A 25,082-nucleotide genomic window follows, 5' to 3' on the forward strand; every position below is an offset into this window, starting at 1 on the left:
ATAAAAACTAACCCGTGCCATTCTCGCGCCGTCTCCTCTGATGCCCTTACCGCCTCTTTTCTCGCCCCGAAATAGATCAGTGAAGCTCCTCAATCTGCCCGTCAGTCTGCGGCCGCACAAAGTGAAAGGCCTGCTGGGACAGAACATGTCCACCGCCAGCCCCTTCATCTACTCGCCCATCATCATGCACAACAGGGGAGAGGAGCGCTGCAAGAAGATAGGTGAGCACAGCGCTTTTTGTATTGTATCCAGTTTCCACACACCACTAAGCAGCCCTCGCTCAAGTGTGTGTGTGTAGGCTGTAGTGAAAAAATATATTTAGCCTTTAGACTTTGATTCAGCTCTGATTGTATTAGAGTTGTAGGCAGCCATACACACACACACACACACACACACACACACACACAAATACACAACCAATGGGCCTTGTTTATAAAGCATTATCCTGACAGTTTATATGGAAATCATTTTCAATACATGCAATGAAAAACATCAGAAGCAAATTAGACGGCATATATAAATATTTGGCATGCATATTTCACTTACTAAATATGTTGTGGTCCAGCATATGATCATATCTCAATTATTTATGCCTCTGGAAATACTGACTAAAAAAAGGCACAATATTTGTATCCTCTACTCTGACTCCTCCTGACTTTTCTGATGCTGCCATATAAATGAAATGTTTTGTATTTTTGTATTTGTATACTTTATTATTCCCGTGGGGAAATTTGTCCTCTGCATTTGACCCATCCTATACACACACTAGGAGCAGTGGGCAGCCGCAGTACAGCGCCCGGGGACGCACTAACAGGAGTATTAACCCTAACATACATGTCTTTGATGGTGGGAGGAAACCCACACAAACACGGGGAGAACATGCAAACTCCACACAGAAAGGACCTGGGACGGGCCGGGGTTCGAACCCAGGACCTTCTTGCTGTGAGGCAACAGTGCTAACCACTGAGCCACCGTGCCGTTTATTTTATTCATTCATTTATTTATTTATTTTTTGCTGGTGTCACTGTTGGCAGTAGGCTCTTTGCCTTTCGGATTATCTCGGCTCCCTTGTCGTTGATCTTGATAAAGTCTAATCATGGCACAGACATGACAGATTGCTTGTGGGCATGACTTTGCACCGGCTTTTCATAGAACTCCACTACAGTGACTGTGATCTCTCCACTTCAGGCTTATCTGCTGCATTGTCAATCAGATGGGCTTACAGCTAGGGTTAGACTGATATTGGTTTGCTGATATATCGGTCAGTGTCATCGACCTCTGATATTATGACTGCAGCTACATAAAAAGTCTATGAAATCTGTAATGAAATGTATTTTATTTGCACATTTCATTCATTTATTCTCTTGTTCAAAATGGTGGTTTTTTTGTTAATGACTCACTTAAATGCTTAAAGTCGAGATGAAACGGCATTTCGAGAGTATCTAACTTCCGTATCGTGACGTATTTCCAATTGAAACAGGAAAGATGGGCGGGACATAACGTTGGGAGGAATTTGATTTGAACGTTGAAAAGTGGGCGTGTCATAACATCCGAAGACACACCGAAGTACCATGCTGTTGCTAGCTAGCTAACTAATGAATCTTATCTCTGTGTGCTAAAAGTTGAAGATTGATTGATGGGTGGATGTCATGATATTATTGGTTGAAATTAGTTACGGGCATGCTTACGTAAGCACACGGCATATTTTGTTTTACAGGAAGAAAACATGATTGAATTTTGATATAAGAATACAATGAAATTGATTTTTGGTATTTTTTTTGGCATATATTGTTAAATAGGTGCACAGTATGACCGGGGATGTGATCTAAAAGGGTTAAAAAGGCATTTTTCATTTCATCTCGTCTTTAAGGTATCCCAGAGTTTCTCCTACCATTGAATAGGTGAGGTGGGTCACTTAAAGAGCCAGTCCATGTAAAGGTATTTCATTAGTATGTGTTTCATTAGAGAGTTTTAGTGTCCCATGATGGTCTAAATGCTGTTTCAGAGGCTTTTCCACCCTGACAAGAATAAAATCCTTGTAATTATCTGGCATGAAAATGATCAAATTTAAAGATCTTGAATATTGGCACAAAATATTGACTATCAGCAGCTTCAAACTAAAAATGCTGGGATTGGCATGGGCCTTCAAAAGTCCATATTAGTCGAACCCCTACTTACCATTGTTACAAGAAGTTTTATTTTCCATGCGACTAGAACCATCCTCCATCAAATCAATTTAATGTATCATCTGTTTTGTCGGTGAACCTATTGACTGACTGGAATATGGAGCGGTTGTTCCTTACATTAGTTCAGGTCCCCCAAAAAATTGTTAATCCCTCTTCCTTTTTGTGTTTAATTATCGCGCATGCTGTGTAATGAACCCTTGCAAGCATTGTTTGTGTAAACATCAGGGTGAATTAGGGTAATGTCTCCTACACCTGATTAGTTTCTGTAATTTCTCAGTCCCCAGAGTTACAGATTGACAGTGGCGTCTTCGTCCGTGGACAAACAAACAAGTCAAGGGGAAAAAAAGCAAAAAAATAGATTAGATTAACTCTTTCATTGGGAGAGTGCTCTCAGTGTGATCTATTATTCATTGTTTTTGTTTTCTTCTGGCCCCTTGCCTAGAGTCTTATCATAGTGTCCTTGTAAACGAGGCCTATCATGTTAACTGGCCCAATTTTGAATTAATGCCTTCCCCTCATAAATTCCCCAACTGCCTCAGAAGGAGATATTCGTCACTCAGGATGAAAGGAGCAGCAACAGGCTCAAGGCTATGCAGTAGTGAGTCACCGCTCTCCTGACTGGAGATCTCTGGCATGTGAAAAACCACAGCTTGTTTGCGTTGTGTCTGGAGTGCATCCATTTCAGTGTTTCATGCAATGCTAGATACAGAGTCATCAAGTAAAGTCAAATTTGCGGCACATTTGAGTGGCAATGAGACGGCGAGCGTAGCAAGCCGTGCAGCGTGGAGCGGCCGTGTGTTTGAAGCTTGCGCTGGTCTTCAGGTATTCGGCATCAACGGTGACATGTTGCCTATGCTGAGTCAGCAACATCAAGCAGTGCCCCCCCTTCTTCCGAGGCCCTTTGAAGCTCCAGCTTACATCTTCTGTGTCAGAGTCTATGTATATAAAAGTACAGCCCTGTCTTCATTGAGACGATCACGATGCAACCTAATTGTGTAAGTCTAAGCAGAAAGTGCATGTGGAAGCGCACAGCTAACTATATTCAAATGTTAATGCAAATTGGAAAATGAAAATGCAATCCCACAATAGCCTTTCCATTTTCCACTTTTGGATGCATTATTTGGGTCAAAATACAATAATCCAATTTGTATTTGAATTTTCATGTACTAATATGCACATTTACTGACAATATTAAAATGTTAATGAAAAAGTCATTTGAAATGTCATTTACCTAGACATACCCCACATTGTGGTAGTATAGTACAGTATTCAAATTTTAATTCAAATTTGAAAATTGAAATGCAAGAAAACAACTGCAACCTATTTTTTCATATATGTGTGCAACATTTAAGTCATAATTAATGGGGTTGCCATGTGCAAGCCCTGACAATTCTCTTTTTCTCTTTTCACTTTTGTGTGAAATTTGTGAGAACAGAGAAACAGCGCCCCCTTTTGCAATTGAATTGCCTCACCGTTACCCTAAATTAATGACAATGAAAAAGCAATGCCAAGCGCGATTGCATTAATATTTTCACGGTCTACTGACTTGCCAGTCATTCTTTGAAGGCGCGGTTTCTCTCTTTTGACATTTGAATTAACATTTGAATATTGTTAACCACAAAGTAGGACAAGTCTTTGAAAATGAAATGTCAAACGGCTTTCCATTTTCATTTTCAAATTGTCAGGGGGCACGACGAGTTTGATCAATCATCTGAAATCTGTAAGTATGTGAAGAAAAATCCTGTGCTGCGGCACCACATTCATTCATGTGGGTTTTCTGATACCAAGTCTCCACGCCATGGATGTACTTTGAACTGCAATAATTAGCCTGGGCTTCAGGCTTTGAGGATTTGGTTGCAATGCCTAGATAAGAAACAATTTTTAATATTGTTATTTTGAACAAGTAGGCCTATTATTGAGAACGAGTATTCAAGTGTTTGCGTATTGGAAGACCGTCAAATGGCATTCAGGCCAGCCCGACAAATAATGCATCCAAAAGTGGAATATAAAATGCTATTGTGGGATTTTCATTTTCCAATTGGCATTAACATTTCAATATAGTTAACTGTATGCTTCCATAAGTGTAAGGCATCAACCTGCAAATTGCTCCTTATCTCCTATGTTTGCAGCACTTCTGAAAATACAGGCTAAAACAAGTCGACATGTTCATTGTCCATCTACAGATGATAGTTGTAGAACACACTAGGGGAAGTAAAAACTCTGCATTAATGATCACAAATAATAATAATACCCAGTAGTAATAGTGAAACATCTTCATCTCACCAAAATGTCACATTAGAATCAATTCCGATTAAGGCCTTCCCGTAGACAACCAATGTAGTAATGATCAATTCTACTATAAATATGTAATCAAACAAACTGCATCATATCCATCATCAGAGGTGGGCATCACTGACTGAACCATATATCATTTTTAATTAAAGGCCAGTATCATACGTTCCCTCAAGCAGTTCTCTTCTTTTGATCAAGATTTAAGACGTGGGAAATCAGATGTTCCTTTGGCACAGTGCGGTGCTGTGAGGCCCTGGAGATTAAATCAAACACGCCTTTCTGTCTCGGTCCCTCCACCTCTGGAGCGCTCGCTGCCAGCTAATGAAGTTACAGTTCTGTCTTAACTCCTTCAAGCCGTCCTCCGGCACGCAGGAAGCATGTCTTTGGACGACGTGTGCGTTGTGAACATGCATTCATCACACAACGGCCACGTGCAGGCATGTCTTCCCATACTGAACTCTGTATTATTTCTGCCTCCAGAGACGCTCGTGAGCAGGGAAACAACACTTAAGTTAATATCCTCCAGGGCTGCTGCACTGACCTCCCTCTGTCCTGTTTAGTGGCAGCGTCCAAATACATATTTTGGGGTTAAAGCCTGTAGGGCTGAAACCCTGTTGTCTTTGTCAGGATTCTTCTTCTTCTGCTTCTTCTGCTGCCCTACAATGATCTCTACGTCAGAGACCATAAGTCCTAGAGTAGCCAAATATGGTGGATAGGTTTCAAATCTTCCCCACTGCTCAGGCAACAGAAATGACACTGATCGGCCAGATGGTGGTGCTATAACAAGCAACTTTATATCTCGGCCAATAGCTTCTTTTCCCCTCGGATTCCTTAAGCCGAATCCATTGCATATACGGAAGTTTACATTTTGGGCAATAACTCTTAAGGCCTAGAATCACAAGTTTTTTTTCTCAGATTCAGCAGCTCAACACAAATCCATTGCACAAATTGGTTTTCATTTCAGTCGTTACAGTTTTCTAACCCTAACCCTAGACAAACAACAAAACACTTGATTCTAGACCAACCAATATGTCAGACCACATTTGGTCACTCTCCATATTGCCACCATCAGGCCAACCTTGCAACAGCAACTGTTTTTTTTAGATTTCTCCTACAGAGTTGCCTTAATCACCACCAAATTTTCATATTTCAACTACCTACCTTTCACAAAATTGTGATACTTGTAACCATTTGGCCGTGACGCACAACAGAAGTTGATAGCGAAGACGCATAAATAGGACGGGAGGCATATTTCCTAAATGCTTAACGCTAGACCATCCAAACTTAACATACCTTTTAACAAGGGGCCCCAAAGTGCGTCAGACCACATTTGGTCATGCTGATTAGCACCGCCATCAGGACAAATTGGCAATTTTTCAAATGGCGATATGTCAGGCACCGTTTCACCTGCAGTTGCAGGACTGTCACCAAATATTCTATATTTGAGGTGTAGAACTTTTCCATAATGATGAATCAAGTTTATACTCTCACTCTCAAATCATTTGCCCCATAGACTTGGACTCCACTAATGGCTGTTTGCGGCTATATTTTATGCATTTTTTTTTTCCCATTTCAGGCAATCTATTCAATGTTATTTGCTGCAGTGGAACACACTCTTTGCACTATTCACAAGTCTTGTACATTTTGTTTAGTATGTATTAAATGTGCGTAGAATTTCAGCATTAGTAATAAGATCTATACTATATTTCAGTCTACAGTCATGTCATGGAGGCTGCATGATGAAAAGCCATACTTGTTCAAATTGTTAATTCTCTGGTTGTCATCTTTGTGTAGATCCCTTCAATGTCCTCATACAGCCTGGAATTCTCACAAGTGAAAATGACACTTTCAGACTCGTGTCTATGTGCTTGCTTTGTGATCAATGAAATGTGCGCTGTGGGAATGTTCCTGAGAGCTTCATTATGACCGTGATAAGCTGAAATTGGCAGTCACAGTCTCTCTACAAGTGCCACAACTGTAAACCCTTAAAGCTTTAGAGCAAACCCTCACTTCCCCCTCACTCATTTTGCTGATGCGGAATCAGAGTTATTAGCATTCTGCGGTAGGCTGTAAAACCAGAGGCGTGTGGACGCTGAGAATATATGTGTGTGTGTTTTGTTTCTCTTCAAGTCACTTGCTATGAATCAGACTGATGTTCAGCTATAAAACAAGGGATTCTCTAATGGGAGATTGTTTTCCCTATAATTGCTCTGAGACTCTGTTTTAGGAACTGCCAAGTCTACTGCTGTCCATTCCCTTTGGTGTGGGTGATAGGCTATCTATTACAGTGGTATATCGGCATACAGGGAGGTGGATTTTTCTTCAGTTAGCCCTCATAGGGGAAATAGGGGTATAGATGGAGGTGGGGGGTCTGTGCAGGCTCAGAAGTACAATACAGCTTTAGCATTGTTTTGTTGCTTGAGACATCACCAAAAGTAAATACAGAGGGACTTATTGTTAGTCTTGTGGTTATTTGTTTTTTCTAATTTTTGAACAAATCATTTAAAGGGGAAATAAGTGAGGTTTTTATTGCCCCATAGCACACAATTACCACAATATAAGCACAAAATTACCATAATATATCTGTGGGTTGTTCATCGGTACAAATTTTCGATTTTTTTTTTCTGGCTTTCAAAACTCACTTTCCTGCCCATACTATGTTTTGGAACAAAAACTTCCCATCCATTTGAATTTCAAGACTCTCCCAGTCAACCCCATGGAATGGAACTGTATTCATTTTGATACAATATGCCTACATTGTGATTGTCAGCACACCAGCTGTTATGGAAGATGTCACAGTTATCAGTGAAACTTCTGATGAAGATGTCTTGAACATGAATGCTTCAGAAAAGATCAGATCTGAAAGCCAATGTAATGGAAACCAATGGCTACATAGTTTTTATTATTTTATTTATTTTTATTTTTTACATTTTAAGTGGCCCCTGGGCAAAAGGCCCAGTGACGATCTGTTTCAGATTGGCCAGACTGTGACACACATACAGTATATTTCAATTTGGACAGCAGAGCGGTGACTCTGGTTGGTCTTAAAGTAGACAGATGGACCGCCTCCTACGGGATCAGCAGAATCCACCATCAAACAAACACCAACAAGACACTGTCTGGTAGGTTTGTTTGGTGGCTCTAATCATTTCTTTAATACCCGTAGCATTTTATACAGTTAAAGCCATGATTGCCAGTGCCAGATTTATGTCAAGTACGACACATTTGTGACACCTCTGTGACACATCTATGACATATTTGTCCATTTATCCTAAGAATTACAATAAATTATGAATGACCTTGTATTCTGAGATGGTGCACTGCTAGAAGACAAGAGATTCAGATATCGTGTTTGTTAGATGTGAGATGCGATATAATTTTTGAGAGCCTTGCAAAGCATACTTGGGTGGCATCAGCTATATGTTCAATGTACGCTAAATGGCATCATCTCTAAAACTCTGCAGTGTGCATGGGAATTGGAGTAGAATTTGAAAGGAGTGGCAGAGAGATAACTAAAGCAAACAGCCAGTACACAGTGTGTTACCTGTTTCATTAAGCAGGCAATGGTGCTTTGCCAGAATCCTCTCTTATCCTCCAAACATAAGTCTGGCAGGACCTCTCACAGAAGAAGAAATTTTCTCTTCTCTCATTTTTTTCAGGCTGAAACTGGTCATGTATAGTATTCCCTGATCTATAAATCTTGAAAAGTTCATAGTTACTGTTGGTTCACTCTCCAAAACTGCTTTGGGCATTGTATTCAGCCAAGTGGATGCCCTCAGTCAACTGTGATTGAGACAAATCCTTTAAACCTTGCTATCATTAGCTAGCAGATGGACCTGTTTCAGAGAAGTCTATTGCCTTCCTCACATGAGAGCGCTAAAGTTGGCTTCTGCTCCTGCAGATGTGAGACAATAACACCAGCAGGCCTACTTAAACGTAGCTGGGTAAACACTCTGCAGTTAAAGGGAAAATAAATAAGAAGACAAAAAACTCAATTTGAATTCCACCACTGGTCTGCTGACATTTAAAGTGCTAATGGGAAATAATTCATAATAGGGTTTTGATGAGCGCCTCATGCTATACCAGGATGCCAAAGCAAATTTAATGAATAATGGTGGATTTCCTGGTGCTTGATTCCTTGCATTAGTAATTGCTTGACATGGAGATTAATTTTGTAGGAAACATTTATTGACTAGAGTTGCTTTTAAAGTAACAAGTGCGGTAGCTTTATAGGCGCTGGGGTGGAGTGGGGGGTTTGCATGATTGGAGTGACTGAAACTACATTGACTTTAAAAACTCCAGCTGTTAACAGCAAAGTGCTGTGGTAGCACAGTGTTGTTGTAACTAAGAGAATTGCTGAGCAAAATATTAAATGAATGCGTTATTGTAGCCACTACAGTTAGAAAATCACAGAGCTACTTCCTGGGATGTGTATGTACAGCGCACCATCCTTGAGCTGGCTCATGCTTGTTTGATTTCTACCGTATTCTACCGTAAAACAATTAGGATTTTGCAGATTAACTCTCCCCATGCAACACGGGGAACATTTGAAAATGTAGATGGGTAATATTGCCTTGAATAGGGACACTATAATAAACAAAAAGTAGCAAAATTCTGTTGGTCATAGTGGTTGCCAGATTTGCTCTTCTCCAACACCTTAAAATGTTGCTCATTTGTGTGGTGTGTCTGCTGCTGCTTTACTTTCTGTGGAAAGATGACAGACAAGCCATCAACAACCCCGCTCTGACCCACTTTTCATGCCAGTGCCGAAACTTGCCCTGACTCAGGAAATCTTCTGTATAAAGTAAAACCGATGCGTCAATGATACAAACGTCACTGTAATGAACGAGCGCAGGGTAGTGTCCCCCCCCCCCTGCTGTTCGGTGCTCCATTTACATCGCCTTTGAGAACTTCAAATGCAGTCACAGGTAGCGGTTAGTTTTTTAGTGGAAAGAGGATGTGCTTTGCAAATGGCGATAAGAGAACGCGGAAATGAAGCACGCACAAATTTATTCCCGTTCTGTATGGGCTTTTTAAACAGGTCACCAGTGTATCGCTTTATGCATCACTGCATGAAATAGAGTGGTGCTTCATCCAATTACCACCTTGCCAAGAGAAATAAGGATATGTGAATGGCCTACTCTTTGTGTGTGTGTGTATTTGTGTGCGTGCACCCCTCCCCCCTCCACCCCTCCTGCTCTGGGGTTGCTTTATTTCACATGCATGTTTTATGCTCCAATGCCCAGGCGTAGTGTGCATGCATTATTCAGTATGGGAGATTACTGTTGCTGATAGTTTTACAGCATATTTTCTCTGTAGGCCTCAAATAACACCGGTAAACATCTTCAGTTCTCTCTCTGGTCAGAGAAACATTTTGACAAAATAATTTGCCTTTTAAGAAACCAAACACAAACGCGGGGCGGCGTTTAACTGACCGCTCGGCCGTGCCTTGACTCCAAGCGTTCGTTATTGCTTCGCACGTCAAGGCTTCTGAGTGCCGCCGCCTTTCGGAGATCTGTGCAGAATCTCAACGGCCACCTGAGGAGTTTGGACCGAAGGCGACGCAGATGATACGGCAGCCATTCAGTTTGTTGTTTCTTTTTTGCGAGGCATATTTCACATTTAATTGGCTGGCTACGAGAGTGCGCCTGTGAGCCAGACCCGAGGATGTGAGGGGCTTTCCGCACATTCATATTCTATAGATACCCGTCTTTTGACTGACTTTTAATTTCCCAAGGTGCACGGCCGGAGTTTGCTCTTCACAAATCCCTCCGCCTGCCAGGTTCTAAGCTAGGATTTTGAGGTCTTCTTCTTGCGAGACCATGTACGGCAATAGACTCTCCAAATGGACTAGAATAAGTTCGATTTCAAAATGGAGATGGGTATGGCTACAGTGGGATTCAAATGGCTTCTCATTCTTCGGCAGGTTTTTTCAACATCCCATTCACATGAGTGATGGATCCAGAGTGCAGAATAGACCTACAATCTTTTCATAGTTTGTAGAAGTAGGCCTAGGCTGTTTCTGTTAAGGCCCCAATTGTACTCACAGTAGATGAGGCAAGCACTACAGCTTTTTGACAGAGCCTGCTTGAGCACAATACCCATAATGCAATGTTAACCTGCCTTTTACAGCTTACCGTAGTCTGCAGTCCATTTAATTGGGTCCTGAGATAATTTGATAGACCATAACATCTCATTGTCTTTTGCTATTTGCTCGTCACAACAGCTCAATAAATTTAACTCTGCGGACTAACGGTGAACCACTGAAAAGTCTGTATTACATCTTGAGCAGCTTCAGCATCTTGAGCAGCTTCAGCATCAATTCAAATTAATTGGTTTTAAGTTGCCCGGAGTAATCCACATTGCCTAATGGATTTTGTCAATATACAGGAAATGTATATATTTACGGAGGCTCGGCGCAATTTAATGCTGGATGCTTTATTTGCTTTAGCTAAGTCGCGCATCATAAAGCGGAGGAGCTCGAGGCATACAGTAATTATTCCAACTAAACATGAATGGCTTGGTTCTAATTGAAGTACCTGCAAAATTAAACAGGAAAAATCTTTTTTATTTACATGTTTCCACCAGCACATCACCGCTGAAAGTTCCCTTTTATGATTTTCAATAGCAGGTCCAATGTAATGCTGTATTTTCCTCACCTCATTAATTCCTAATTGATTATAGCATTGAGAGCTTATTCTAATGTGTCGGTGTGGCTTCTCTCTTTCCTAGATTTCCAGTGGGTTCAAGGAGATGTTTGCGAGGTGCAGCTCATGGTCTATAACCCCATGCCTTATGAACTGCGCGTGGAGAACATGGTCAGTGACATTTTATTACGCTTAAATTTGTTGAAAGTGTGCTGTAATAATTCCAATGTAGCTGAAAAAGAGCCTCAGATTTCAATATTGAGTTAATGTGTGTTTTTGCTCTACATTTTGAAGTATCTTTGTGAAAGCATGTGAGGTTGCTGACATGGTCTTCTTCTAATATAAACATTCCCTCTGCACTTACCCAAGGATTGCAACAGGGCAAGCGATAATGCGTTGTAGTTATCCTTGATAGCCTAATTAAGGCCCCTTAAAAGCTTTTTTCCTGACAGTTTAATATTGTAATGATCGCCTCGGATGGGCAGGACAAACTCTTCTCACTACTGACGCTAAGAAAATAGCACAATACGGAATCAAACCCCTGCGGTGCCATTACTTTTTACGGTTTCACACGCCGTCCTGTCAAACCGGATCGCTTCTTTATTAAGGCAAGTGAGAGACCATTCGCTCTTCTCTCTCTGTGTAAAACCAAGTTTGAAAAGAGCCCATCAGACATCTGGGAGTCCAATTTAACCACATTGTTTAATAGCTGCTTAGCGACAGCGGGCTCTTAAGTCCTGAGCATTTCCTTATTAAAGGACACCCAACTGTAGCATTGGCCTGCTCTTTTGTGCCATCCATGTCTCATTTATGTACTTTGTCACTCCCCCTCCCTGCCTTTTTTACACACACACACACACACACACACACACGCACACAAACACTAGTTCAGCCACTTTTTCAGGTTCACAGATGCAAATGATTGCTGAATAAAATCGCTTTGCTTCCTGCTTACTGGTGTGTCTGTTTTTTGAACGCAGTGATGTGGGACAACATTGAAATGCAGAGCAATCATCAGACTCAATAATAGGGCAGCGGGGAGAGGCCTAGATTCATCTGCTGTACAGCGGTGGCACAAAGCATTGCTCACAATGTAATACCTGCCAAAATTGATGTTGCCTTTAATTATTTGGAAGCTCGAGAGCAAATTGCCGTGAAAGTTTCGTGGCAGACTGCGAACGGGGACGGGGGCCCTTAATGGTGGCGGCTGTCTCAGCGCTGAACCCAAATGCAGTCGGACAGGTCTGACTGGGTGATTTAGCTGCCCCGCGTCGCCTGATAGCGGCACACGCTGCTGCATTCCCAGGTAGCACAGACAACACACCGTTATGAACATCTGGGAAGATTTTACACTGGAGGAGTTATAACCAGCCTGTTGTCTCTCTGTGTGTGTGTGTGTGTGTGTGTGTGTGTGTGTGTGTGTGTGTGTGTTTAAGCTGCACTAGGCAAGATTTTTAGATAAAAATACACTCCTCTTATCAGCCTGAATCTCAAAGTGGCGCTGTAATAGAGAACAGTGTCCCATACCCCCAAGTTAAGATGCTGTAGATTCGTCCTGTTTGCCCAAATGAAGTGGGGTATGGAAAACTTCTTCACCCACAGAAAGAGGTGAATTAAAACTTAAGAGTGAAATCCTAAACAGCAGTGAGCAGCAAAGCTGGACTCACCAACATTGGATCTTTTGCCTCTCTCGTCCCTTTGGTTTCCTTTGGTATAAAGCATCACAGACCGGCCAGGCTGGTAAGCATGAGTTTACTAGTTATGCACATTGATTTTTGGGTATTGACGTTCCAACAGTTTTCAATCAGTTACCTCTCGCTTCCACTTGGAGCCGCCAACTTGCAAAGTTGCTCAGTGCAGCTTTAAGATGAAAAGAGAAGAAAACAAAAAAAGGAGAAAAGGTCAGTTGGTGATGAGAAATGATTGTCTTCGCTGTCGTGGGAGGCTAGGGTCATGGCTAGCAAATGCGTACACACACATACACCTACACGCTGTCATCAACTCCCTCCCACCTCCAGGTGAATTGATCAGGCCGCAGATGGAGGCTGAAGCCCCTCGCTGCTCCACGGCAGCTGGCAACCTCAGGTGGTGTTGTAGTGTCATCCAGGTAGAGAGAGACAGGGTGACTCTTCACCGGCGGCCCGCCAGCAAGCTGCCAGGAGCTCGTGTGTACCGCGGACAGTGAGCTACCATCTATCCACTGTACATAAACCAGCTCCAGACAACTCTTAAAAGAAGCACACACTCAAACACAGGGACACAAACACACACACACACACACAAGGGCACTTCTCCCGTCTCCCCATCACCAAGGTGACCCTGCGGTTCGGCAAGCCCTCCTTCTCAGTCGCCACACGACTTCGGCAATAATACCCAGCTTTGCTTTGTGCTTTATTGATTTTCTATTCAAGCGGTGCACTTACTCCCCCTTTCATTTTCACAGGGGTCAACATCAGATTCCCTCGTCATTCTCCCAACAAACAAAGAGATCTCACCTTGTCGGGAGCTGTATTTATTTGCTTTTCTCAAAACAGTGGAATTTGGTACTTTGATTTTAGACTGGCTCTGAAGTGGTTTAGTTAACTTAAGCCCTCTGGGTGATTTACAGTAAAGATGGATTTATCATTTACTTCATGAAGTGAGAAAACAGTATAAATCATCTATGATTGAGAAACTTCTAACTCTACCTTTAATTTCTTATTTCATGCTTAGCGTTGACATTTAGAGGTAAATGAATTCAAAATGGAATCAATACCTATATTTGTTACATTGTCTGCCTTTTTCTGTATGAATCTTTTATTGCTATCAGATGCATATATCAGTTACGTGTTAGCAGCAGCAAATAATCCTGTTAATCACAGCATTGTGATTCAAAGCAAAAGGAAAGGTTAAACGCACACTCCCAATGATTTAGAATGAAGTCGGCGAACACCAGCTCAAACGATACAATTGGCTTTGCTTTGGACTAATCGTTATTGTAAGTGAAACTCTAATTAACCTTTTCAAGACTGAATGCAAATGAATTATTTCCAATAGGTTAACACTGATATTTCAGCCATCCAATAAAGGGATATAATCTCCACCAAGTAAAGCCAAAGACGCTGTTTAAATCACAGGCATGGCACCTCAGAGGCTCGGCTCGGCTCGGCTGCAACCTTCCCTCCAGTGAGGTAGCGTCTGCGGTTTGGGATTGATGCAGTCCATTACGTCACCTCGGTCTACCTCATGCAACCAACCGTAGTGTCCCGCATATGTAAATACAGCTCACCGGAGATAGGGCGTGATTACACATTCAAAGTCAACTATATAATATTCCAGGCCGGTGGAAAATTTCCCGATCCCTCTCCTTCCCTGTTGTGTATGCATATAGGACTCGTTTTCAATTTCTTCTCCAGCGGACATGGTTCCAGTGGCACTGTTTTTTTTTTTTTTTTTTTTCTGCTCACGGTGTGAACAAGAGCAATTTTCTCCGTGGGAAATGGTCATGACATGCTGAGAGAGATTTCATCTGCAGGACATCATGGGTGAATTAGGATGATGGATCACATGGAACAGTTGGAGAGCTACTTCATACTGAACTATTACTGGAGAGGCAGACAGCTGTGTGTCACTCTGCTACTCCAGAGCACACGGGGGCCGTGTCAGCGTGGCTTCCACAAAGTGTCAAATCAGAATTGAGAGATTTGATTAATAAGAGAGGCTCAATTTTGATTAGAAGCAAAGTTGACCCCAATTGACCCCCATTGTTATTTTTGAAAGTATATTGTCAATATGGTATTTTTCAGCACACATATTGGGAGTATTTACAGTATTAACACATTGATTGATTTTTTTTTATACAATGAAAGCAGATGGATGCAAACTTTTTACTCCTTCAAAATAGATTTGGATCTGATCTTCTCATGATCACGGCTGGCTTATGTAGTCGGTTTATATGCCAAGAGTTCTGTCAATCAATCTGAGTGTGAATGTCCTGTTTTGGCTTTTCACATTTGCCGTCCCCCATGATGAAATCGTTTGTCCGCCCATCCATCTGTAACATGCAATATCTCAGACAGTTCTGATCGTATTTTGTCGAAACTTGTGGAAATTATGCGTCTCACCATTGTAATCTGGCATTTCCAAAATAACACTGACTGGCGCTACAGTTACAGATCAAACCAAGGTGACATATTTGCTACTGTTTGGCCCAGAAGGGGACTGCATCATCTGTGGGGGACAATATGATTATTGGTACCTTGTTTATGTTTGGATTTAAGATTTGGCTTTTACCTCTATGTATTACCAATATATGTATATCATGCCACATCTTACTTTATCCTCTGTCCAGGGTTTGCTGACCTCTGGAGTGGAGTTTGAATCCCTGCCTGCGGCCCTGTCCCTGCCTGCAGAGTCTGGTCTGTACCCCGTCACCCTGGTTGGCGTCCCGCGTACAGCAGGCAACATCACTGTCAATGGTGAGGCCAGCTGAAAGGCTATTCCATCACTCAGATGTTAAACATAGGCTGCTCAAACTTGCTCAGCATACACTTGCTCCTGCATATACACTGTTTAAATCAGGCAAGATCAAGCCTCTTAAAGTCTTAAAATCCTATTTTTCTTAAAAGTGGAAGAATATGCCAATGGAGTGAGATAGTTTCAGTTGTTTCCAATGCAAATACATTTCTTCTTCTTCTTCTTCTTCTTCTTCTTCATTTTCCTCCTCCTTCCTCCTCTTCCTCCTCCTTCTTCTTCTTTCTTTTCTTTTTCTTTAATTAAGTGACATTATCTTCATACTAGTGGAGCGAGGGAAATCACCTCACCCCATTGGCACATGGCTCTAAAGTGCAACCATTTTGGTCAAATGCGAATGCAAATGCGCCCCAAAATTGAAATTATGCGAACTGGCACTAGTGTGCCTACAAATGTCTTTGTACGACTTCATTTGAATATCTTCTTTAGAGCCACTCCTCTCCTGTTATCTGTTCTGTTCCAGCCAAACACCCTTATTTACCTCAAAGCTGTTTTTTAATTGGCTAAAATTAAATCCCCTTCCTGAGGCTTCCTCTCACAAGAAACAGCTAAATATCACATCCAAGAATGCCAAGTCAATACTTGTAACCTTGTGGAGAACGAGCTTCCCAAGTTGTCTTGGGTAGAACAAATTTGTCAAGAAGGTGAGAGAAAAGAGGCAGAGAAGCATCCTTACAGTGTGAGATGGTCTGTGTGCATGACATTGTGAGCCTTAATCACTTTGAGTTCAGCTCAGGTTTACCATACCAGAGATCCTGAGTTCTAATCCCGAATGAGTCAATTTAGCACAACCATTTTTTCACGCATACTGGCTTCCCCCAAAACATGTAGGCCACTGCAGCCTAATTGTTGAATGTGCATGTCGGTGTTGGCGCTGCATGCCACCAAGCGTCCTGGCTGGCCTGATCCCTGCTCAAAGCGCCAAGCTGGTCGCAGCTTATCACAAATTACGCGCTTGTTAGTTGTCAGATGGTGTTCGAAACAGCATTACCCTACTGGCCAGTTTGTATTGACTCCACAGTCAGAATTTTCTATGATAACTGAGTTGCTGAGATGTGACATTTAGAGGGCGGAAAGCATTGGAAACCATGTCAACAACTGATGGTAAATGCGATATAGGCCTATATTATTATTCTCATTATTATATGTTACTGTTTGGCATTCTATGTAAATAATTACTGTTGTTATATGTTTCAATTTTCTATATCTGGATATATAGTATATCCAGAACATAAAATTGCACTGAATTTACAGCATTACCTATTTTTCAATTTAAACAAAAGGTGCTCCTACTGGGCTTGGTTAAATGGTGAAGGAAGAAGGATAGTGTGATGATTCCCTTCTATCCCCTGTGAAGCATCAGGTCGCCCAGACAACTGCTCTGTATTGCTCCTCTCACTCATATAGGATAAATGAGCCTTCTTTAATCCGGGGCTTCAGAGAGCATTGAGCTATTAGAGGAAACACTACAAAACTCAATGTAACCTTCCTTTCTCCATGAACCAATTGAGGAGTCAGTCCATGGATTGTAAAAGCATTAGTTTTAGTGGGAACAACACCGAGATCTTTGAACTTTGGGATCTCAATATAATGTAGTCCGCTTTGGCTAATCATCTTTTCCTGTCCTGTATTTAACAATAAGCCACTTGAGGACGTGGTTTACAGTGTTTTAGAACAGATAACAGGTGTTGGTAGGCACCCCTCTTAACTATTCTGAAATTACTGTAAACCACGGCCTCAAGTGGCTTAAATATTATCTTCTGCCAAAGAGTGTTACTAAGAAATGCATAAGTAGTGAGTGGTGATTTTTCTTTGCTGTTTATTTGCTGCTAACTGGCATGCAGTCAAAGATGTGTGTTTATCAGGTATTTTACAGCAGCTTTGAACATTTACTCAGCCAACCAGACCTGAGGACTGGAACTATCCGTTTTATAATGCTTGTTTTTCTCATCCGATATCCTCCCCAGGTTACCACACGTCAGTGTTTGGCGTGACCAGTGACTGTCTGCTGGAGGGCCTGGCCTGTGTGAAGACCAGTGGCTGTTTGGTAGAGGTCATTCCCTCCCTGCCTCGTCTGCAGCTCAGCACCTCACTGCCACGGTCAGAAGCTCTCTGCCCCCTTATACAGTCCATGGCCTCATCTGCATAACAACACCCAAAGCTGTCATTATCATAATTGTGTGATAATTATTCCCTAAATTCATGACTATGGGTTCCACATAACCATGTTATTACTGTTTCCTTAGACCATTGAAACATTAGCCCTTGTTTATGCAAGCAAACACCAATGCTTCAGTGACATGGTGCAGGCAATGGATGCCAGTCTATTCATAGAATTTGTTTTTTTCACTAAATATCTTAGTTTCACCAAGCTGTATCTAGCACAGCAATGCATCATGAGGTTAAGTTTGGGGAATCGCACAATGTGTTTTGGTGAACTGGCTAACAAGGTTGATTGGCAGGTGTTTTTGTGAACCTATAATTAAAAATTCCTAGTTGCAAAGGGACTATCTCACTAAAAGATTAACAAAGGTCCAATAATATTTTCTCTGAGTGAATATGTTTAAACATGGCTGATTTATGGCAAGACCATGGTATAAACTGGGCAATTAACACTGATAATAGTACAAGTTACTCTCACTCTATTCTGACAGCTAAAGACATTTAAACAGCAACTAATAGTTAGAACTATGTAGTTATGTAGTTGAACGGCGGTCATATTATCAACATTAGAGCCCAAATGTGCCGCTGCCATATTTATCTCACTAAACCTGGCTCGGTTCGCCATCCAGTGGTTAAAATTAGCCGCCAGTGTTCAGTTGGAGATGCAGCTGTGCTCGAGGAAAACTTTTTTAACACCCCAGCCCATCCGCGCGTGCACATGCCCACAAACACTACACCTCCAACCCCAAACCCCCCTCCACTCCCCCAGTCTTCACACCAAGTGTCTTGCATTTTTTGAAATCGCGCAGTAGGCGGCGAGGAGCTCAACCTGGGTGCAGAATTGTGCATTGAACCACTTTCAATATATGACAAAACATCAAAGACAGCCAAAGTTATTGCCTGCAGAACTCTTATATTTTAATGGTGTTGGGAAATTTTCACATGCTCCTAAAGCTGACGATATACTGATGCCCCGTGACACCTTGCAACAGAACTTTCTCAAACTTTTGTAAAAATTAAAGCATTTTTTCATATTCAAAAATAATTTCAGAAATGGCTATAATCTATGGCCTAACTAAAACAGCCGAGTATCAGGTGTCTTCCACTGCAACATGATTTTATGACATAGATGTGAATGTTATGAAATTTTATGCCACACATTTATGGCTGTAACCAAGTCCCAAGACAACAGACTTGGTGTAAAAGAATCTTTTTTCGCCTATAGCTTCATCAGGCTAGGAGGTGGTTTTTCTTCCACTGCAACATGATTTTATGACACATGCGTGAATGTCATGAAATTTTATGAATCACCCTTACTGAATGCAAAAATGTTTGTAGATACATATGTTAGATGAAGTGAATCATTTGACCCCATAAAGGTAGGAGTCACAACAGAGGAGAAATCACTCCAGGCTCATGAGCCTGTAGAAGCTATAAGCGAAGCCTGAAGCTCATTATGATCTTGAAATAAAAAGGATTCTTTTGCATCTTTTGCAAAAGAAGTCCAGTGTCCAATATGTGACGTTTTTGTTGCTCCTTTGACCTTATTGGAGTTTTGTAAATCTTTCTGACAGTAGAGCTATGCCTTTAAACGCAGCTTTTGATGTGGAAAATCTTTTTATTCTCTTGTCTTAGAAGCGTACCACAGCAGAAACATGAAGCAAATAGAATAAAAATGTCTCTCATGGTCTCTTGGGTCCTCGTTGGGTCCAAATGTAGACCTTAAGCTTCGGCCCTAGCCTATGAAGTGCCTCATTGACTTCTCAGAGCCCTCGCATCCTGTTAGCCTCCAGCGCAACACTGCAGTGCTTATGGCTTCTCTTTTGTTCTTATGTTTAACACCAGTGCTAAACATTCGTTTTTATTATTCATAGTGTCTTTGAATGCTCAGAACATCGGCTATAGATCTACGCCTTCAGGCATGTTTTAGAATACAGTATCATTGTTGGAGTGTAACGGATAAGAATAATATCTACTGAAATATGCAAATATATTTAAAAAAACATTTCGATTTTCATTTCTTTTAATCAATGCTTTATTATGCAGCTTAAGAGGATTTTGCATCATGAGTAACAACATTTTAGAGAGTGATTTTTTCATTGATCTGCCCTCAGAAAGAGTGTAAACAGTCAGGACCAGGCATTGATATTGTAGCCTCAGGGAGAGTGTTTGTTGACATCCAGTTTGAAGTTATGATGCTGAACAAGCTCAAGCATAATGAAGTATGATGAAGTTGTAGAGAGCACATGTTGATTTCTCATGGTCTCGCACACTCCCTTAACTACGATTTTACTTAGAGAAGAGAGATGCCTACAGCTTCTGAAAACTCTGGACCTGCAAGCTCTATGTAAGATTGATGTCATACACAGCAAGGGCTTTTTTTGCTGGGTAGTCATTAATATATTTAGGCTAGACTGAGAAGTTCTATTTAATATGTATACTGGTGATAGATGACGATATCAGTCATTTTCAATCTCAATCTCATTTTTAGTGTTGATTTTTTTCAGTCGACTTTGATTTTCTGTTCACCTTACTCTCAGTCTGTTTAAAATATTGGAAAAATGCATTCAAGCAGCATGGAGGTTGTTTTTCCTCCTTAACCTCTAATTACCTTTTCCTTCTTCAGTGACCATCAGTAGGTCAAGTCAAGTTCATTTATTTCTGTAGCCCTTAATCAAATGCATGTGTCAAAGGACTGTACAGAGAACGTGCCTACCTAGAGCTAACTAATCGACAATCAATTACAGAGCAAAATGATGTAGTACAGTATGCAGCAGAATAAAACACAAGGCAGTAAAACAAAGCACAAGACACAAACTGGCCTACCTGGCACCGCCAACCTTAGACCCTCGATGCATACAAGGAAAAACTCCTAAGAAACTCCTAAACTCCTAAAACCTTATTAGGACAAAATGGGAGAAACCTTGGGTGGGTAAAGGCCAGCTGAGCAATAGGTATGTGTTACTCTGAGTACTATTGTAAATTATACTTAGGAAATAAATTAGCATATGTACATGAACCTTAAGCAATCTTTTCAGCCCTCACATTTGTTTGTTGTTTTTTTACTGTTTTTTTTGTAAATATCATTCATATCTATTTTTAAAAATATAGGGTAACTCTTTCACAGTCATGCTAAGTACTAGGTATTTACCAGGTAAATAGTAGGTATAAATAAGAGGTAAATAAAAATAGTAAGAATAGTAAGGTTACCATGTAATTATAGATGTAACTAAATAGGCAAATACTTAGGCACAATTCCTAGGACTACATATTAGACTACATATTTTTAGAAACACCTTCTGTAGTTCCCATCAAGTCAAGAAACAACCTTGTAGGCACTGAAGGTTTATAATTTTTTTTTAAGGTTTATAAGCCCAGGTTTGTGTACTTAGCAGAAATTAAGTCAATACTTTCCTATAAAATAAGTTTCCTTAAATAGGAATTGTTCATGGCTCTACCCACTTAGAAAAGGTTTTAATAAACTTACAGGGACTGTATGAGAATGATGAGGATGTTCCCTACCACATCCTTTATAATTGTTTATTTTCAAATTGTTTGCTTACCATATTATTTATGATTATTTTATTTTTATGTGCCTGTTGTCATAGATAATCATAGAGAATTATTGGCAAGTGGTAATCTGTCAGAATTTAACAGCATTTAACAGCATAATTCCTAGCATAACTCCTAGGAAATTAGACTACATATTAGACTACATATTTTTAGAAACACCTTCTCTAGTACCCATCAATTCAAGAAACAATCTTGTAGGCACTGAAGGTTTATATTAGCAGTAGCCCAGTCAATACTTTCCTATAAAATAGGCTTTCTTAAATAGGAATTGTTCATGGCTCTATCCACTTAGAAAATGTTTCAATAAATAATGACAATCATAGAGAATTATTGGAAAGTGGTCATCTGTCAGAAAGCCATGTTTGGTACATCAGCAGCTATGTGTTAATTTTGTAAGGAGAGCATTCTAGCGCAATTATTGACCTCAGTAAACACACTTGGTTTGAAGGAGATGCTAGGACAGTCTTATGTAAGACCAGTTTGCCTTAATGTGGACAGACAACACTTTTGCAGTAAGTAGCTCACTCTTCAGCTGTCAAAGATGTGCATGGAAGAAAGGGACACAAGACTGTAGTGGAGCAGCACCAGCAGCCTCATTTATAAAACTGCATAGATTTACACTTTAAAAATTGTTTATTCAAAAAGGCTGAAAGTTTCTTATTATAAATCACAAGGAGTGGTGGGTTTGTGTGCGTATAAACTGTAATATCCACTCTCCATAAACTACAATTAGCCATAAATTGTTGCTGAAACTCCATATTCGGCTGTTTAGTGTTTAATTTTTCATGGAGCTCATTCATTCTTGGCAAGCAAATGGATAAGTCAGATAAAGTCAGTAAATCTACCACAGATCAACCACCAGAAGACAGAGGACATTCCTTCATTATCTGACACTCTTATTGAAAATGGCTGTTGATGGACACCTTGGTTGTTGTAGGCATCAAACCTGCAATGGGGGGGGAGGGGGGGGGTGTTATCATGGTGACATCTAGTGGACAAGTTGAACCACATTGCATCCATCCATCAAGCAACAGTAAGCAAAACAGAAAACCAAAATATTGAAAATTATAAGATTATACTTATACGATTTAAAAAAAAAACTTAGGTTTAAAGGGTCATTCAGTAATCCATGACCTTTATCAACCTCTATCGACGACCAGTAGGAATTGTAACATTGATAGAGCTGATCTCCTCCTACACAAGTCTCAACCACCTTTTGTGCTATAGGGCAGTAAAAATCTTACTTATTGCCCCTTAAGTAATAAAAAAGTTGTGAGTATTGAAAGAGAATCAGTAAAAAACAAACAGTACATTAAAACAGTGCGAGTGATAAAGCTGTTCCTTAAACCGCTGCATATCTCCTCTGTCGTCCACAGGTCAGCCCACACACCTCAGCCCATGTCCAAAGAGGAGCTGTCCAGCACTGTGTCCGTCCAGCTCTTCAACGGAGAGACCCAGCAGCTGACCATCACCTTGGAGAACATCGGCACCGAGGACATAGAGACTCTGGAGCTCACCTCCAAGACCGTCAGCACCAAAGGTCGGTACCCCTATCGGGCAGATTTACCATCAAAACTGGCTTAAAGCCTTGTCTGTCTATGCTACTTCCATCTGTCCCCAGGTTTCCAGCAATGATTAGATGAAACTGTGTTGATCCCCATGGGAAAATTGGGTCGTTACTGCAGCAAATAATGGGAAACAAACATATTAAGTGAAAATATGTGAATGAAAATATAAGAATTTACAGCATATAGTGTGGAAGATGTATGGAAGGAGTGTGGAAAATACAAGCAGTAGAACATGATTATTATGTTTTCCATATATGCAGCACTGTGCTTAGTGTGTGTGATCAGTCAGGGCAGTCTTTGATGTACTCCTCACCTCCCTAGTGAGTCTCTTCTTTGGCCCTGTGCAGTTCCCCTGCCCACGGTGCCAGGGAGGTCACTGCTCATTGTCTTTGCTTCTACACCTTTCATGCACCCATGGCTTTTCACTCTGTGTTACATCTCTTTGTTCAACACCTGCTCTGGTCCTCGGATCTGCAGCCTTTCTCACTCTGGGTGTCTCTTTCTCTCTCTCTCTCTCCCTCTCTCTCTCTCTCTCCCACCCTTTATTCTTCACCACTCCTAATTTCCCCAACTGACAGCAGCAATATGTTCCTGACAAAAAGTTTTCGATCAACAGTTGAGTCACGTAGCTCTCCATTTCACTGAGGCTGCAATGCTGAAAAGTAAACTTCCTATGCCAAAGTTAAAGCTGCGATATGCAACCTTTCATATTGTGGGCAGCGAAGTGTAATGCCCTCCTCCCCCGCAGTTGGTCAAATTCCCACCCCAACACTTGCCACTCATTTTGATGAGCCGTCTACCTTGAAACGGCATCTAGCCTGAGGCTGAGGGAACCGGCATCCGTAAAGCCACCACAGGCACTGAAGACGCAGCCGGCGAACGCAGCCAATCTGCAATAATAAGTAACGCCACATTTTTGTAGCCTCACTGTACTTTCCTTTCATACTGCTGTCCTCCATCTTTGACTGATGTGATGTGGACCAATAAATCTGAGGAAACGGGGAAAAAAATAACCCACCTCCATCCCTTCATGGTGCTATCAAACTGTTTGCGAACCGCCATTCATTCAGTCAGAGAGGTCCCAGGGAACGTATTGTCAAGTAACGAAAGGAACAAAACGTAAAAAGAACAAATCAGAGGTGTTTTTACCACAGCATAAGTCTGCCTAATAGCCTCTCATTGGGCAAAAGCTTCCCCATCCACCTTGGCTTTAAAATCACAGCGGAAACCCAGTGCCTCGCTAAATTGTACAGAGGCAATTAGCGTGGATGTCTGGTGATATGCTTTTATGGAAAGGGAGGAAATTAAATTTGACAAATATATAGAAATTACATATGGAGTAAGTAAATTAATAGTTTACTTCCAATATTAGAAAATGTGTTCACAACATCATGAGGAGGCTGGGTGTTTGCAGTACAGTTAATCTTGTAGACAGTGGAGGAGGAACAAGAGGGGGTTGACTGCATTGTAATGGAAAGTGCACCTCTGAAGAACTTTACATCATATTGAGGTGTATTGAGTGTTTGTTTTTTTCAGGTTAACTTGTTAGGGTTTGAAACATCTGTTATTTCAGTGCATGAATCCAGTATAACAATCCTTTTGTCATCAAATTAATGACTACATTTGAGTTGGATTATATGTATTGAGTCGTTTGTAGTCTCACCATTCTGCACAGTTTGGTCAGTAATTTTAATTTTAAATCCTTGCTTCATTTCCCATCATCCTAGCTTGAAGTATGTCTTTAGCGCTTCCTGCAGAGGCTTCCTGCAGAGGCTTCCTGCAGAGGCTTCCTGGATGTACAAATATTTTTCTTATGATTTTAGAGGTGTTCTCTCATCTTTATGAACAGCAATGTTTTTGGAGATTCCAATTTACTTTGATACTATAGTAGTAGTGTAGTCTTCTGAGTTGTTGGCAACTCTATATACAGTGATACACACAGTAGCAACTGAGAGGAACTTCGACTGTAACATCCTACACCTCCAAACATTGCCACCAGTTATCCTGACACCTAGAGCACATTGCTTTTTTAACTTCTGCTTTGTCCTTTTGTGCCGCACTCTTTGTTTACACCAGCAAAGTCTCTAGATGAAGAGGCTGTTTCTCAAGTGCCGTTCTTTCCTGAGTGTCATCCTACCCAC

At 41.1% G+C, this 25,082-nt stretch overlaps 1 protein-coding gene across 2 annotated transcripts in view; it reads left to right on the forward strand.

Moving 5' to 3' along the window:
• Nucleotides 1-25,082, forward strand: part of trappc9 (trafficking protein particle complex subunit 9) — a 184,612-nt gene that overhangs the window by 24,922 nt on the left and 134,608 nt on the right. For both annotated transcript variants that reach the window (XM_078290323.1, XM_078290324.1), the window contains 5 exons: nucleotides 76-221; nucleotides 11,211-11,296; nucleotides 15,456-15,582; nucleotides 17,605-17,737; nucleotides 22,750-22,913. In XM_078290323.1, the coding sequence (XP_078146449.1) occupies nucleotides 76-221; nucleotides 11,211-11,296; nucleotides 15,456-15,582; nucleotides 17,605-17,737; nucleotides 22,750-22,913 (656 nt within the window). The remainder of the gene's footprint in view (nucleotides 1-75; nucleotides 222-11,210; nucleotides 11,297-15,455; nucleotides 15,583-17,604; nucleotides 17,738-22,749; nucleotides 22,914-25,082) is intronic.

Source organism: Centroberyx gerrardi, chromosome 19 (genome assembly GCF_048128805.1).
Source record: "Centroberyx gerrardi isolate f3 chromosome 19, fCenGer3.hap1.cur.20231027, whole genome shotgun sequence".
In the NCBI taxonomy this organism is placed as follows: domain Eukaryota; kingdom Metazoa; phylum Chordata; class Actinopteri; order Beryciformes; family Berycidae; genus Centroberyx; species Centroberyx gerrardi.